The sequence below is a fragment of the Monodelphis domestica genome, chromosome 2 (assembly GCF_027887165.1).
Source record: "Monodelphis domestica isolate mMonDom1 chromosome 2, mMonDom1.pri, whole genome shotgun sequence".
Taxonomy (NCBI): domain Eukaryota; kingdom Metazoa; phylum Chordata; class Mammalia; order Didelphimorphia; family Didelphidae; genus Monodelphis; species Monodelphis domestica.
This window is the reverse complement of record NC_077228.1, coordinates 404,540,400-404,556,231: the sequence shown is the minus strand read 5'-3', so window position 1 is coordinate 404,556,231 and position 15,832 is coordinate 404,540,400. Positions and strand designations below refer to the sequence as shown.

Here is a 15,832-nt window from a genome sequence, read left to right as displayed (position 1 = left end):
TTATTCTGAAAGCATGTAAGAAACATTAAGTCTGCTGTCTGGAAAAACAGTATGAATGAAAACCATGTTTCTATGTAATTGTCAACACCCTTACCTTGTTTCTTCTTTAAGAGTTAAACACATGTCAAGTATAGAGAAATAAAATTACATTATTTTGGTCATCTACATTAAAAGATAGCATTTGGAGGTAATATCCATTTGAGTATCTGGTTTTTGTTTTTTTCTGTGCTTAACTATAATAAATTTTATTATTTAATAATTTTAATGATCATAGATTTGCAATTAGAAGGGACTAAAAGCTTTCTACTTTATGCAGCCTGTTTGATGTCAGGTTTAATAAATATGCAGAAACAATATTTTATTGTATTTTAAGCTATATATCTCCCTCACAGGGTTGTTAGAGCAAAATACTTTTCAAACCTTGAAGTACTTTGTAAACAGAATTGTTATTCCTACTGGTAGAGAGAGAGAGAGAGAGTGTGTGTGTGTGTGTGTGTGTGTGTGTGTGTGTGTGTGTGTGTGTGTGTGTGTGTGTGTGTGTGTGTGTGTGTGTGTATTGCTGAAAGGCAGTGTAGAATAGCCAAAAAAAGGTGGACTTAAAACTCAGAAACACTGCTTTTAAATCAAAGTTGTCATGTATTACTTATGTGACTTTACAGAAATTCCTATTGGCCTCAGTTTCTTCATTTGTAAAATAAAGATGAAAATATTTTCACTACTATACTTCATAGCAGTTATAAGGAACAAATGAGATGTATAAAAACCTTTTCAAACCATAAAACATTATAAAAATGTAAGTTTAAAAAGATTAAAAATTAGACTTTGTGGAAGGAAAAAATGGCACTGTTTTGTCTACTATATTCTTGTCAAGTGATTAATATCAAAGCAAGATGTTCTGTAATGCTTTATTAACACCACCAAAATTCTGATTGATTAAATAAAATAAATTCATAAATATTCAAATTTTAGGAAATAAGTGTTTATGTTTGGTTTTTATAATTTTCTTACTTCAGAAACATAAGCCTTTTTACTATATTTCTAGGGCTTAAAAACTGCAAATAACTATTTTAAGAAAATTTTTTAAGTATAACAAGCCTTCCTAATTACAAAATACACAAAATTTATTGAATTCTCATAGATTTTACTAATGGTTCTATTGACTTTTTAACTCTTAGAATTGATAGTAAGTATCCATTCCAAGGTAGATCAGTAAGGGGTAAGCAACTGGGTTAAGTGACTTGCCCAGTCATTTAAGACTTCCCCAAGCTCTCAATTCACTCTCAACCCAGCTGTCCCTTAAGTGACTTTTTATGATCATAAAAGATTTTGTTTTGTTTTTGTCTCCGTTAACAACTTAGTTTACCAGGAAGGAAAGCTGCCTTCGAGTCCCTCCTTGATTCTAAATGGTAGTGTGAGCCTGGGCAAGTAATTTAACCTCAAAGGACCTCCAGGAAATTCTAAGAGTCACATGGTAGTTATTGAGCTGAATGCTATACTAGCAACCCTATTACAGGCTGACTTATGCTTCAGGAAAATTACTTTGACAGGAAAAGCAATTAGAAGGCTATTGTAATAGTCCAAATCAAAGGTGATGACCTAGATTATTGCTGTTCCTCCTTCATAATGGAAGAGGACCCAAGGCATCATGTTGGGATCAAGGGACAGTATATTCTCCTGTGGCTGATGAGTCTAATATGGGTTGAGATAATTGCCACAATCCAGGTGAAAGGTGATGAGGACCTATAAACCAGGGTGGTATCTATGTGATAAATAAAATGACATGGTTTACCAGCAAACTGGATATGTAGCCCAAGTATCAGCAGATAGGACAATGAGGTTGCAAGCTTCGGTAATTGGAAATTTAGTGGTGCCCTCAGCAGTAACAGGGAAGTACAAAGAGGGGAGGGTTGAGAGGAGAAAATGTTTGGCAGGAGTACTACTTAGATATGTTCAGTTTGAGATGTTACAGCATATTCGATTAGAGATGTCCAAAAGACATCTGTCCATGCAAGACTGGACTTCAGAAAGATATGGGTTAGATACATAGAGAGAATTATCGACATAGAAAAGATGATTGAACTGTAGGGAGAAAATGACACCAAACTGTGAAAAATGAACACCCTGGACAGCAGAGTTGGAATCCAAAAGCATTTTCTCAGACCAGCGAGTAGGGCTGAATCTAATAACATGAAATTTAGTAGAGATAAATATAGTCTTTCACCTGGGTATTAACAACAAAGCCAGCCATGGGATGTGGCAGCCAAAAAAACAGTAACGTTGCCTGAGGTTTCATTAGGAGAGGCAGAACTTCCAGGAACAGAGAGCTGATAATACCATCATATTCTACTGTACTGCCAACTGTAAATCATATTTAGTTCTTAGTTCCTTGGAAGAGAAGAACCGGAATGGCTAAGGGTCTTGAATTACAAAAAAGTACCAGGAATGCAGATGTTTTTTTCAAAAAGTTGCAGAGAGAAGGATGGATACAGGATACATAGCAGAAACGTCCATTTCAAATGAAAGCTTTTTAAGGATGGGGATACCTGGGTGTGTTTGTATTGGTATACAGAAGGAAAGAAGTCAATAGAAACTGAATGACTATTAGAGAGGAGAATGCCAAGAGCGGGGAATGACAGTAGAGGCAATCTATCAGAAAAGATGAAAGGAGATGGGATCAACAGTACCTGTAGAGCCTTGACTAGGAGAAGGGTTACATCTTCATCAAAGACAGACCTAAAGGGGGAAACTAGGAAAGAAAACTTCTTAGTGGTAAAATGAAAAACAGTTAAGAGACAGTTCTCAGAAAATAGACTCAATTTTTTTTTTTCCGCTAAAGGAAGAGGTAAGGAATAAAGAATTTCTTTTTACAGGTCCATACCTATGGTGGTAGGGACAGCAGGCATCATGGTAGGATTGAAGAGAGAAAAGAAATTACTTTCTTCACACAAGTAAAACCTGAATTCCAGGTCGTGTGGTTCCAAATCCAACTCTTCTCACTATATCATGCTTTTTTAAAATCCAAAGACTTGGCATAGTTTAGACAAAGCATAGGCATCATAAAGATGTGTGATGTGTTTCCTTCAAAGAAACTAAATAATGTGTTTTATGATATCCTGCCTAAGAAAGCAAATCTTAAATATTTCTTTTTAACTATAAAGTGAGATTTGTAAAATGCATTGTTTTTAAAATTTTGAAGTATCTTAATAATGGGTCTATACAGCCCAAATAAAATGATCCACTCTGACTCAAAATAAATGAGTATGTTATTAAATATACTGGAAAGATTTATATTTAATAAAATATGTTAAAATTGTTGGCATAGGAATATACAATTTGGTAACCACACTTATGTGGCAGGTGAAAGATGAAATGACTGAGGAAACAAAGGTTCAAGCTTCATTTCATCTTTCTTCTGCCACATTAATACCAAAGAAAAATAAAATGGATATGTCCCTTATCACACAGTTACAAATTTTATACAAGATGTTCCAACTCTTAGTGCCATTCTAAGATAAAGACTTAAAAGAACAGTATGAGCTTTTGGACACCTTGTATTTAAAGCATCAAATACTAGTGTCTTAAGCCAGTCTAAACAGTTCTGTGGGAGATATCATAAATTCATAAGAACTTTAAAATCATCACTAAGTGAGATCTAAAATTTGTATTCATGAAGTTTTTCCTTGCCCTTATATAGGCTTCCTACTAAATAGTACAAATTAATACATAATCTCATTAACCTCTTTCATTATCAATTGAAGAGGGTAAAGAAAGCTTCTTAGAAAATGTGGCACTGGCTTAAAACTTGAAAGAGTAAAGGAATTACATACATTGGGTGTGAACACTAAACATGGAGATTATAAAGTTAAGTTTGACCAGTAATTAGTCCAATTCAGCTAAATTGTAGACTATAAGGAAGGAAATATTAATGAAAGAAGATACAGGATAAATGAAAAGGAAGAGTCAGTGACATTAAAGCCTCAAACACAGCAAATTGGATCAATCATGATGGCATTTAGAAAATAGTGAAAAAAGCAGATTTGGAGGGAAAGATTTAATATATAGGCTTACTAAAGTCACATTTATTAGCTCCATAACCATGGCAAAGTCCTTTTACTTTGTTGAGTCCCAATTTGAAGGATTGGCATCTTTAAAACTCCTCATGTGATCCCTTCTAAGATGCTATGATCTTGAATTACCCGTTGTTAATGTTATTAATAGGGAAAAGGCTTGAATTAGGTCTCAATTCATAAACAATTTGAAAATATAAGAGAGCAGCTGGGTAACTCAGTGGATTGAGAGCCAGGCCTAGAGCTGGGAGGTCCTAGGTTCAAATCTGGCCTTAAATACTTTCTAGCTGTGTGACCCTGGGCAGGTCACTTAACTCCCACTGCCTAATTTTTTTTTTTTAAGAATTAGAAAATACATTTTGAATAGCTATATCAGATCAACAACCAGGAACTCATGTTATTTCTCTCAATTTAATATTCCCCCTTTTCTTCCCTTATTAAACTGAATGCATCTTCCTCTTTAGACAATTCAGGAATATTTTGTTAACATTACCCAACTCAAATTACCCCATTTCTTAAAGAATTTGTTTTCACTATATTAATGTGTAAAAAAAAATTGTCTGTGATCTTGTCCTATAAATTCCTTAAGGAAAAACATCTTTTTCTATTTTATTCCCTCTCCTTCTATCTTTGTCCCCTTGATTCCTAACTCCAAGGCTCTGCATTGGGTCCTTTAAGCAAGGATCACTCAGTAAATACTGTTCACTTCTAAAATTAGAAGCAAATCACTAGACACCCTGGATCTAGCATCTAAGGGTAAAGCTGAGGCTATTTCTAAACCCCTAATTATTAAAGAAACATGGCTCAAATAGCCTTGAGTCTCAAATTTACCTTTTTTTACAAAAAAAAAAAACTGCAAAATCAAATAGCAAAGGTTATTTTTTTTTCCATGTTTGCTATACAAATGCTTCATCTGTGGATCTTATGAACTTTGGCCTACAAACCAGAAAATACTGTTTTAACAAAAGCGAAACTTAAAGAGTGCATATTTGGTTGTCATTCTTACTGCAGTTGAATTGTATGTATTTATGCAAGTGATTTAATCCTTCCAGTACCTCAGTTTCTTTCTCTGAAAAACAAAGTGTTGAAATGACCTCAAAAACCTCTTCTAGTTCTAATTCATTTAAAGAAAAAAATCTCTTTTCATAGCCTTACCTCCAGCCTTAAGAGGTCTATTTTAATAACAGAATTCTTATTTGGACATATATGAATAAAAATAAGGTACAAGATGGATAACAGAATTGCCAATACTATGGATTATACTGATGGAAGTGCTTTTTTTTTTTTAAACTGGGCTGTAAGGACTTGTCTGCTTGCAATAGCTGCGCAGATTCCTATTACCTCCAGAGGCAGAGTGTAACAGTAGAACAAACCAAATGTTCCCAAGTCCTGTACCAGTGGAAAAGACTGAGCGCTCCGAAGCCAAAGGACCCGGGTTCTAGTACTGGCCCTGCCACTTACTAACTGGCGAAGTGGTATTGCTCGAAAAAACGTACTTTTTCTTTTTACTAGAAATGAAACCGAAGAAGAAATACCAAGCATAAAATGCTGGGATTTGAACCTCCATCCTCTCATTCCAAGGCCAGTCTCTTTTCCTCTACACTACGTAGCATCTCCGTGCAAGACTGAACGATTAAATTCATCACTTGGGGTGTTTTTTCATCTTCAAAAAGCATGGAGATTGGGGCGGCGGCCAATTAGCTCCAGACTCTCCTTTCGCGCCCTAATTTGACTATCCCATTAAAAGGTCTTCAGTCCTAAAATGTTCTTTGGTATTTTTACCAGGGAGGCAGGGATCTCTACGACCAGCCGGTCCCCTACAGAATCATACACCTGGGGAGGGGGGGGCTGACGTCACTGGGGGAGTCTGTGCTCTAGGCTGTTGATTCATAAAGATTGGGAATGGGATGAGCTTCAGGATTCAAAGTCGGGACAAGGGAGGCGACCCCGCCGTCACTTTCTCCTCCTCCTCCCAGCCCCAAAGCGGCTTGGGAGCCTGAAGGAGGGTGGGCCGGCCAGCCGGGCGGGCCTGCAGCAATAGAGGGCCTGTGGGGCCAGCGGAGCCCCAGGCGGCGGCCTCGGCCTGGCGCCCACCCCCTTGCCCGGCGTCGCCCTGCAGGCTCTCACCGTTTCCCCGGGGATCCATCTCCTCGACAGGGCTGAAGGACTCCTCCCAGGTGGCGGAGCAGTAGAAGGAGGAGGAGGAGAAGGCGGAGGTTTGGACCGCCCAGCCTCGCAGCAGCCCGCTTGGCTTACCCCGTTGCGCCTCGGGTCCCGGAGCCTGGGAAAGCACGAGGCCTGGGGATAGGGGGGCCAGGGCGCAATGGGAAGCGGGGATAGGAAGGAGGTAGAGGGGAACCGGTAGGAGTGGAGAAGGCAGGGGCAAAGGCCAGCGGTCAGTTCCGCTTCCTGCTGCTGCTGCAGCAGCCCCGGCTCCGGCCTCTCCTCTCCGCCGGCGCCTCCTCGGAGCCCGGCGCCGCCGCCCTCGCTGCTGCGGAAGCTGACGAAGAGGCTGAGCCGGAGAGGCGTCAGGGGCAGCACCGAGGCTCGCGCGACAGCGGTAGCAGCAGCAGCAGCGACAGCCGCAGCAGCAACTCCGAGGCCCGCCGGGCCAGGGCTGCGGAGGCAGCAGCGGCGGCGGCGGTGGCGGGAGCAGCAGCAGCAACATCCCCCGGCTCGGGCTCCAGGGAACGCGAGAGAGCCGCAGCGACTCCTTGGGGTCTAGCCCGGGACGGTGTCGGCGGAGCGCCCCTACCTCCCCAGAGGAGAGCCCCAGGTGGGGCCGCCTCAGCGGAGGCAGAAGGGCGGTCGAGAGCAAGAGGCGCGCCGTCTCCTCAGAGCGCGGCTCCCCTTATAAATTTTGCCCGAATCGTAGACTTTCCGGCCCCGCGAGCGGCACACTACTGCCCCGGTCCGTTTCCCGCGTCCCGGGCCCCACCACTACCTCCTCACTCCCCGAGCTGAGCTTCCTGAGTGAGTTAGCCGACCAAGCTGGAAGAGAAGACACGTGGGGAAGGAGGGAGGGGCAGGCTGGTGGGAGGGGAGGACGTGCACGTGGGAAGCTTTGGCGCTCGAAGGCTCGGAACGTCCTGTTCGCCGAGAGCCCTGGAATCCTGCTGGGAGGTGCTCTGGGATTGGGTGCTTTGGGGCTGGGGGTTTAATAACATAGAGCAAGCATGCATGCCCTGGAATCCAATGTGCTCTGAGCCCTTGGCCCCGTGCAGACTCCACTAGTGATGTGAATAAAAATAAAAATTTAAGTAGACTCTGAAAAGTTAAGTAACTCTGACAAGGACTAACCCAATGCTCTGCAAAGTTAACAATAACTGGGGAGGCTCAGCCGTTTTTGTTTTTTTATTCCTCTAGATGGTAACTAAATTGTTGCTTTAGTTATGTCTGCAAAAGAAAATAAAAACAAGGCTAGTTTGGCTAGAATGTTTAATGCTAATTCTAGAATGTTTAATACTACGACAATTTCATCCCGATCTCTAATCAATCACTGTCCATACCACACAATCAGAAAACAATCAAATGAGGCATTGGAGCATTCTTTCAACGCTCATTCATTTAACAACACAGGGCATCTCACAAATATCATTGCCATATTAAGCTTTGATAACTTAAAATATACCTCATATTAGTTGTGCACCTGTACTATACCTAGAGAGGCATATTTAAAAATAGCTTTTGTTTGGAGTTTTTAAGACCCTATTTTTATGAAACCTATAAACCAATTAGAACAAGGGGAAGAGTTGGGTTTCCCATCTCATAAGGTCCCTTACTATAAGACTTAACTTTGTATTTATGTAAAATAGATAAAACACTGTGATTGATAGTAGGCAGAAATGGAAAAAAAATAAAGTGGTGTGGAGGTTTATCCTATTTATCATCAAATATTGAAGATTATCACTTGAACCAGGCATTTGTTATCACTTAATAAAAAGATGGCCTGGACTTGTGATTTCTTTGATAAAAAGAATTCCTGGATGACATCTAAAAATCAGGGAACTGGAGTTATTACTCAAGAGATTTAGAACTGGAAGGGTTCCTTGAAGTCATAGAATCTCAGTCACATTTTGCACAACAAAATAAAACAAAACTAAGTCCCAGAGAAATTAAGGAACTGGACCAAAGTCATACAGTAGTACCTGAGGGAGAATTTTTTCTGGTTTTAAATCCAGTCCTCTAACCACTGCTTCCCTGAAGATTCTCTTTGATCTGTTGAGCTGTTTTAGGAGCCATCTCTATCCACTATGTCTAGCTACCTCCTTTTCAGACCACAACAGAAAAAAAAAATCTGATTGAAATCCAGGGGAAAAAAAAAGTTCTACATTGTTGTTTTCATAGAGTCATAGAATCTTGGGCATCTAGTTCAAGCCATACCAAAAGCATAAATATACCCCTTCTATGACACCTTCCAGACATGGTGATTGTACCTCCACTTGAAAGGAACCCACTTAACTTTGGGACAACTAATTGTTAGAACTGTTTTCCTCAAGTTGAAACCTCCATTTCTGGGTCTTCTGCTATTATGTCATGTTCAACTTTTTGTATCCCCATTTTGGGGTTCTCTTGGCAAAGATACCAAAATCTTACCTTTTCCTTCTCCAGCTCACTTCCAGGGAAAGGGAGGCAAACAGGATTAATGACTTGCACAGGTTTATATAGCAAATAAGTGTCTGAGGCTCTATTTGAAATTCAGGTCCTCCTAACTTTAGACCCATTGCTGCATCACTTAGCTGCCTGTCTATATTTTCTACCAATACAAAAATTCTGTCTTTGAAACTAAGTGTAATAAATCCAGTACATTTTCTGCAACTCCTCAAATGTTTAAAGACATTTGCCATGACAGCTATGGCTTTAAGTTACGGATACAAATATTGAATTTATATAACTTTCAAGTTATTGTTTCAAATGAGGATCTATCACTAACAATTCTGTGTTTTTATTTTGCTTTTGTTTTAGTTCGAATAGATCATATAATCATAATTTACAAGTGGAAGGGAAGTTAGAGACTATTGAGTCCAACTCCCTCATATGCTAGATCATCCACATGACCACAAAAGGTTTATAAGCAAAACAATTCCTTTTGTTGGCCTCCACATTTCTTCAAAAGCTAGACACCAGTTGGAAAAATTTTATGTTTAAAGAATAAAATGAATTATCATTTGAACCCATGAACCTGGGTCTCTGAAAATCATATGGTGGACTTTTTAACACTACTATCTTGTTTATATGAATTTTCTTCTAATGATACTATTACTTGATCCTATTTTGACAAGAAATAATAAATTACCTTTATGTAGTACTCTCTAAAATACTTTCTTCACAACCATGCTGTGAGGTAAGTAGTTGCAACTAGTTTTACCTCTATTTTAATCTAAAATTCTCAAACAGATTTCTGATTTTAGTGATATGAGTATTCCTATCAGAATTTCAGATTTTAGTCCATCTATTTCTACCCACCCCAGGTGATCTTTGTCCATATCTTCCTAAGAGTTTGCCATGAGGGCCCACTTTCTTTGCTGTCTTTTGCTATTATGAGAATACCAATAAATCCCAATGATGAACTATCAATCAATGATCCCTCACTCCCATCCTATAACCAATCCATCTTCTTAATTCATACCTTTTTCATGATATCCTTTACTATATTACAAATGGGGGAACTGAGGCATAAATTGGTTAAGTGACTTTATCAGGGTGTATAATTATTATTATTTTAAATTACAAAGTTTAAATTCCTTTTGAGAGAGTAATGCTAGGTTAAGAAATATGCTACCTCTCCGAATCCAGAAACTGAACTGTTTGGAGAAGACACCATGAAGATGCCTCCACAGACCACAAGCTGAGCGAGAAAGATCAAGAATGAACTTTGGGTGTGCTTGATTGAACATTTATTTGTATGTATACTTTCATGCCAAAGGGGACTGCCCCCTAACTGGCTTTTTGTCAGTGCATCTAACAATTATTTTTTGTTCTCTTTTCCTCTTATCTTCAAATTATTGTAATTTCAAAGTTGGTATGTTTACCAGACCCAGTGGAGAGACTAGTCTTCCTCAGGCCTCAGGGGGAATGTAAAATGGAGATTTGAACCCCAGACTTCAATCCCCAGAAGTCCTTGATACTTCCCAGAATTCCCTATAATCTCACCTGAGTCTCCACCTGGGCAAGATCACAATGAGTATTTAACTGACAGCAACACTTACTTTGCCCTCTTCCATTGCAATGATGTAGTAAATAAGCTGAGTGCGGGGTTTTAAATGGGCTAATCAGCCCTAGGCACATGTTTTTCTATTTTGTATTTCTTTAATCCTTGATTTCTGGTTAATCTTTTAATAAACCTCTAAAAATATAATATTTTTTATTACTAGAGACTAATTTAATTTTTACAAAGGTCACATACTAACTGTCAGAGCAATGACTTGAGCTTAGGTTTTTGGATCCCAAAACCATGATCCACTATCCCACTGTCACAAAACCCTTTTGCTTTTCACCCTCCTTCCTGGGAAGTTCCTAGGTTGTATGGTTTATCTATCCCCTCTCTATGCACATGAGATTCTGGAATTTATTAGGTGAACATATCACATTGGGAAGTATAAATCTCTCTGACTGAGATTTTTAGATTTAGGTACATGTCATAAAGCACACTATTTCACTTATGGAAAGCAAAAACTCATTGGTCCAAATTTTACATGTTCTTATTCTCACTTGTTCTAGTTTCACAATTCTCCAATGAGCAGGGATGTTCTGGTAATTGTTTAATGACCAACTCCCATGGGAAAAAATGTGTCTACAGCACACTTTTAAGTTTAATCTACATTATTAATATTTTCTCATCTAGAATTAACAAATAATAAACCAAGCTCTGAGACTTGTAGCTTTTGCTGATTTCCTAGGTGTAAATGCTTACACTGACAATTTAACAATCAGTTATCATGAGCCATTAAGAGCCAAATCCAGAATTCTTTTTAAAAAAGTATTGTTCTTTAAAGCCTTTAAGTAGTATATAGCCTTCCTTAAACAACCTCAAGCAGGACCTACAATTTAATCTTACTTTTTTGTCTTCATGAAAAGGATTTCAAGTCCCCTTCAATCTCTGGCTCCACAAAAGTGCTCTCTGATACCAAAGAAAGCATGCTGATTCCTTTGTTGCAATGACCCACTTTTAAGAAAGCATGGTAACTATGTCTGAAGCAACAATAGTCAAGCATAGCCTAAGCATTCAGAAGTGCTCATCTTCTTTCCTAGTAAGATACATATTTGTTTCTTCTTGGGAACAAGAGGAAGAACAGAATGGAAAGAAGTTTTAAGTAGTAATGTATCATTAATAATATGCTACAACCTACCTGTATTCTCCATAAATCTTTCCAGTGCCCATCATGAAATCTAGAAACGTAATCCTTCTGAGACTGTGGTGTTATGTGATTCATAGCTACATAACATCCCTGGGAGAATATTGACATTTAAAAGGCTGCTTGGAAAGCAAGGATCAGCTTGAGATCCCTGAAAGTGTTACATACTTTCCCAAAGGCAACCCATCCCATCCTCCTCCCACTGAATTCTGAGTCCAGCTCATTGTCCATCTGAAATGTTTGTCCAAAATGTCCATATTCATTGAGCTTCCCATCCAAATTCTTGTCATATGCATTTTTATTAAACTTGATTTTTTAATACATAGATTACTGGATTACTTTCTTTTAAAAATTAATTAGGAAGCATTATAATATTCTAAGGCCAGGAATTCTTTTCCTTTTTCAAAAATTTATTTTAAATAATCTTTTCTTTTTAAAAGTTGAGTTGCAGATTCTTTCCCTCCCTCCTTCTCCCCACCACTGAGAATGCAAACAATCTATCATTTATACATGTGAAATCATAAAAAAATTACCATTTTAGTGATATAACAAAAAAATCAAAGCTAAATAAAGCAAGAAAATTATCTTTCGATTTGCACTCAGAGTTTATAAGCTAGTCGTTTCATCATCTGGAAAATGAGAAAAATAATGCTTATAATACCTACTTCATAAGGCTATTGAGAGTATCAAATGACATGACATAGGTAAAGCTCTTTATATAAGATGAAAGTACTGTATTGATAATAATGATGAGAATGATTCAGATGATCTAATGCCTGGAATGAAGATTATATTGACTTGGAGAAATCAAAATCACTTTAAAATGGCAATACATTTATAAGTATATGATTAAATTAGATGACTAAGGGGAGGCAAATCAGAAAGCAAATTCCAAAGGAGCAACTAAATAATAAAATAATCTAAATAATAAAATAATATTCAAATAATAAAATAAATTATAAATAAATATAAATAAACACAGATAAATAAAATATGGTTTTAGAATATGTAATAGAACATGATGTTTATACTTGCATTCAGAGATCAATAGGGAGCCCATAATTACTATGGTTATTTTTTTTTTATGCAATCAGATGTTCTGGAGTGTTTATACTATTGTAGAATTTAATGCAAATTGCATTTGGGCCAATTTACCTTCAGTCTATTGCAGCGGTTTTCAACCTCTCAATTTGTAGCAATGAGAATACATGATGCATATCAGGTATTTACATTCTGAATCATAACTGTAGCAAAATTACAGTTTTGAAGTAGCCACCAAAATAATTTTTTGGTTTGGGGTCACTGCAGCATGAGGAACTGTATTGTGGGGTCACAGCATTAGAAAGGTTGAGAACCACTGGTCCATTGGAAGCTAACTAGTATGGGGGTGATAAAGCACCTTATTTGTGATCTGTAAGTCCCAGGGGAAATCCTTGTGTAACAACAAACACCAGAAAGCTGCTTGGGTAGAATACATATTTCTATGGGACATGGTTGAAGTAGGAAATAACCTAATCTGAAATAAACTGTTACCCTGAAAATGATCCCTCTTAGGTAAACACTGATGCCAAGATCAAGAGGTTGAGCACTCTGAGAATCTTTTGCCCACTAGAGAGTAGGAAAAAACAACTTTAACCCATTTAAGTTGCTGAAAGTTAGATGAGGGTGTTAAAGAATATCATAAATCAATTAGCAAGCATCTACTTTATGCAAGCTCCATGACAATATAATGGCAAAGATGAAAGAGTTCCTTTCTTGAAGTAGTTTATATTCTGTTGATATCATATGCACTGATCCTCTTCCTAAACAGCCCTATTCCCAAAATCTAGTTTCTAGTGGAATTGGATAATAATTAAGAAAACTTAAATGTTCATTTCATAAAATTGTGGCCCTGGAGGGATCTATTTCAGTCCTGTCATTATACAGACTAAGCCTCTGGGGTCAAAGGAGGTTGTAGCTTGCCTATGGTTCACTACCCAGTTAGTGGCTGAGTTAGGACCTTAGTTCACATCTTCTGAACTACATCATGATGCCTCTTCCCCAGACGGGGTTTTGCTCTTCCTGATAGACAATAGTTGATCCTAATGTTACCAGAACAATCTAGAGAAAACTTTCACCCACCAGATAGTGAACTAACTTGCTGCCATGGCAAATAATGAGAAAGGTGATGATGTAAACTCCCCAGCTGAAGGTTTCTTGCCTGATGCCAAAAAGATTATAGCCTCAACTGGAAACAGTTCGCTTTTTGATATTCGATTCTGGATTTTTCAGCTCTACATCTCATAATTCCTGTATCTGATACTGACTTCTTGTACTGCAACTCTGACCACCACCTGAACAAGATTTTCTTGGATGCATTGTTTTCCTCCTTCTCCTCTATTCTCCAAACCCAGGAGATAGCAAAAGATTCTGTTAATTTTCTTTCAGACTGCTAGATGACATAGTGGATAAAATACTAGACCAGGAGTCAGGATACTTCAGTTCAAATCTAGTCTCAAATACTTACTAGCTATGTGTCTCTGACTGAGTCATTTAACTACTACCTGCCTCCATTTTCTCCTCTCTAAAACAGAGATACAATAATAACACCTACCCCAAAAAGTTGTTGCAAGGATCAAATGTAATTTTTTAAGTGCTTTGCAAGTCTCAAAACATTAAAAAAAAAAGCTGGCTGTTATTTCTCACTTAATCATATAGAGACACCAGGCTTTCATTTGTATTTGTTATTTTTTCATTTATGATCTGTCATAAATTAACTGTATGGTCTATGCATTTCACTCTTAGCTTCTTTCCTTCCTAGAGGAAGAATTAACTTCTTGGCAAAGCTAAGCTTTCTAGTGATCTTCCATCAATGATCCCCACTCTGAATAGTCTATCCCTCCCTGACTTCTAGTATTTTCTTTTCAGGCTACAAACAAGCTCAGACCTTCCCTATTCCCTGACCCTGATTCCCACCTCAACTCGTCCTATAGTTCTCCTGTCTTTCACTATTAAATTTATTGAAAGGGTAGTTTACCCTTGCTGATTCCCTGTGCTCATCATCTCTCAGGCTATTGCAATCTGACTTCTATCCTCACTGTCCTCCTGAAACTTCTTTGTCCAAGGTCATTAATAACCTCCCCATTACCAAATCTAGTGGTCTGTCTTCTGTCTAATTCTCTTCCAATTTTTTTCTGCGGTATTCGACAGTTTATCTATTTAACATAATGGACTTTTTCTAACCTTTCTGTTATCTTCTCTCCTTCTTTAGTTTCTATGATACCACAACACCATGTTTACTTCTCCTGTGACCTTGGCAAAAGTATTTAACCTCCCTGGACCTTATTTTCCTCATCTGCAAAATGATGGAGTTGCATTAGATGGCCTCTGAGACCCTTTCCAGCTCTAAGCTTGTTATCCTCCTGTATGTTACTTTATCTAACTATATCTCCACTGTTTCCTTTTCTAACTCTTGTGACAAGGAAATCACTTTAAAAGACTGATATATATTAATTTAAGGTCGCCAAGGAATTCAGCTATGTAATTCCTAGATGAAAACTCAAGTCAGCCGTCAACCTTTTATGGAGTTTAATTACAAACAGGAGGAAGAAAGGTATTAGAGAGAGAGAGAGAGAGAGGGAGAGAGAAAGGGGAGAGAAGGGAATAGGGCTTAAATACCCCCTCTGTTTAGGCTGGGCCAAAAGGCCCAAGCCCTTAGATAGCTGAGGCAAAGGAAAGAGATCAGTCCCTATCACTCACGTGACCAAAATGGAGAAACAGTCTCAGGGGCCTCCACTTCCAGCTTCCTTCAGAGCAAGCTTCTCACAGCATCTCTCCAACCAACCCCCCTAGTCCTCAGACCCCGCTATCTTTAAGGAAACCATCCAAGTTCCCTCCTCTCAGTTCTCACATCTACCAATCACTGTCCATGTCTTCCCTGCACCAATGGTGGCTCTACCTTAACCCAGGACCACCCAGAGGTCTGTGGCTTTGCACATGTCTGTTGAAGGTCATATTCTCAAATAATTAAATCTTGATCCTTTGCTGCAGCCCTTCCTAAATCCTGTTACCCTGAGTAGGGTGGAGATTGGAATAATTAAATTTTGATCTATGCTGCAGCCCTTCCTAAATCCTGTTAGGACTGAGTAGGGTGGAGATTGTAATTTCCAAGACCTGGTTCTGTCATTCCAAGTATCTCCATTGTATCAATTCTAAAATCAATCATGACTCAAAGAACTTCCTGTTCTATGCTTAAGCATAGGTCAAAGCCCTTTCCATTGTTCAGAAAAAGGTTTCTGTCCTAAAGTAATCTTAAGAAGGGAAGAGGAGGAACCTCCCTTGCCAATGGGATTCACATTCCAATAGATTTCCCACTATCAGTATGAAATTTTCCAAGTATGAAATTTCCCAATGGTGAAATTTCCAACATTT

At 38.5% G+C, this 15,832-nt stretch overlaps 1 protein-coding gene across 11 annotated transcripts in view; it reads right to left on the bottom strand.

The window, feature by feature from the left end:
* AKAP7 (A-kinase anchoring protein 7) overlaps positions 1–7,244 on the bottom strand; it is a 218,735-nt gene extending 211,491 nt beyond the window's left edge. For 3 of the 11 annotated variants that reach the window (XM_016428895.2, XM_016428896.2, XM_016428902.2), the window contains exon 1: positions 6,195–7,244. In XM_016428895.2, the coding sequence (XP_016284381.2) occupies positions 6,195–6,735 (541 nt within the window). In that variant the 5' untranslated portion in view covers positions 6,736–7,244. The remainder of the gene's footprint in view (positions 1–6,194) is intronic. The other 8 variants (XM_056818788.1, XM_016428899.2, XM_016428901.2 and 5 more) reach the window with 5 other exon arrangements.
* Between the last annotated feature and the right edge of the window lie 8,588 nt (positions 7,245–15,832).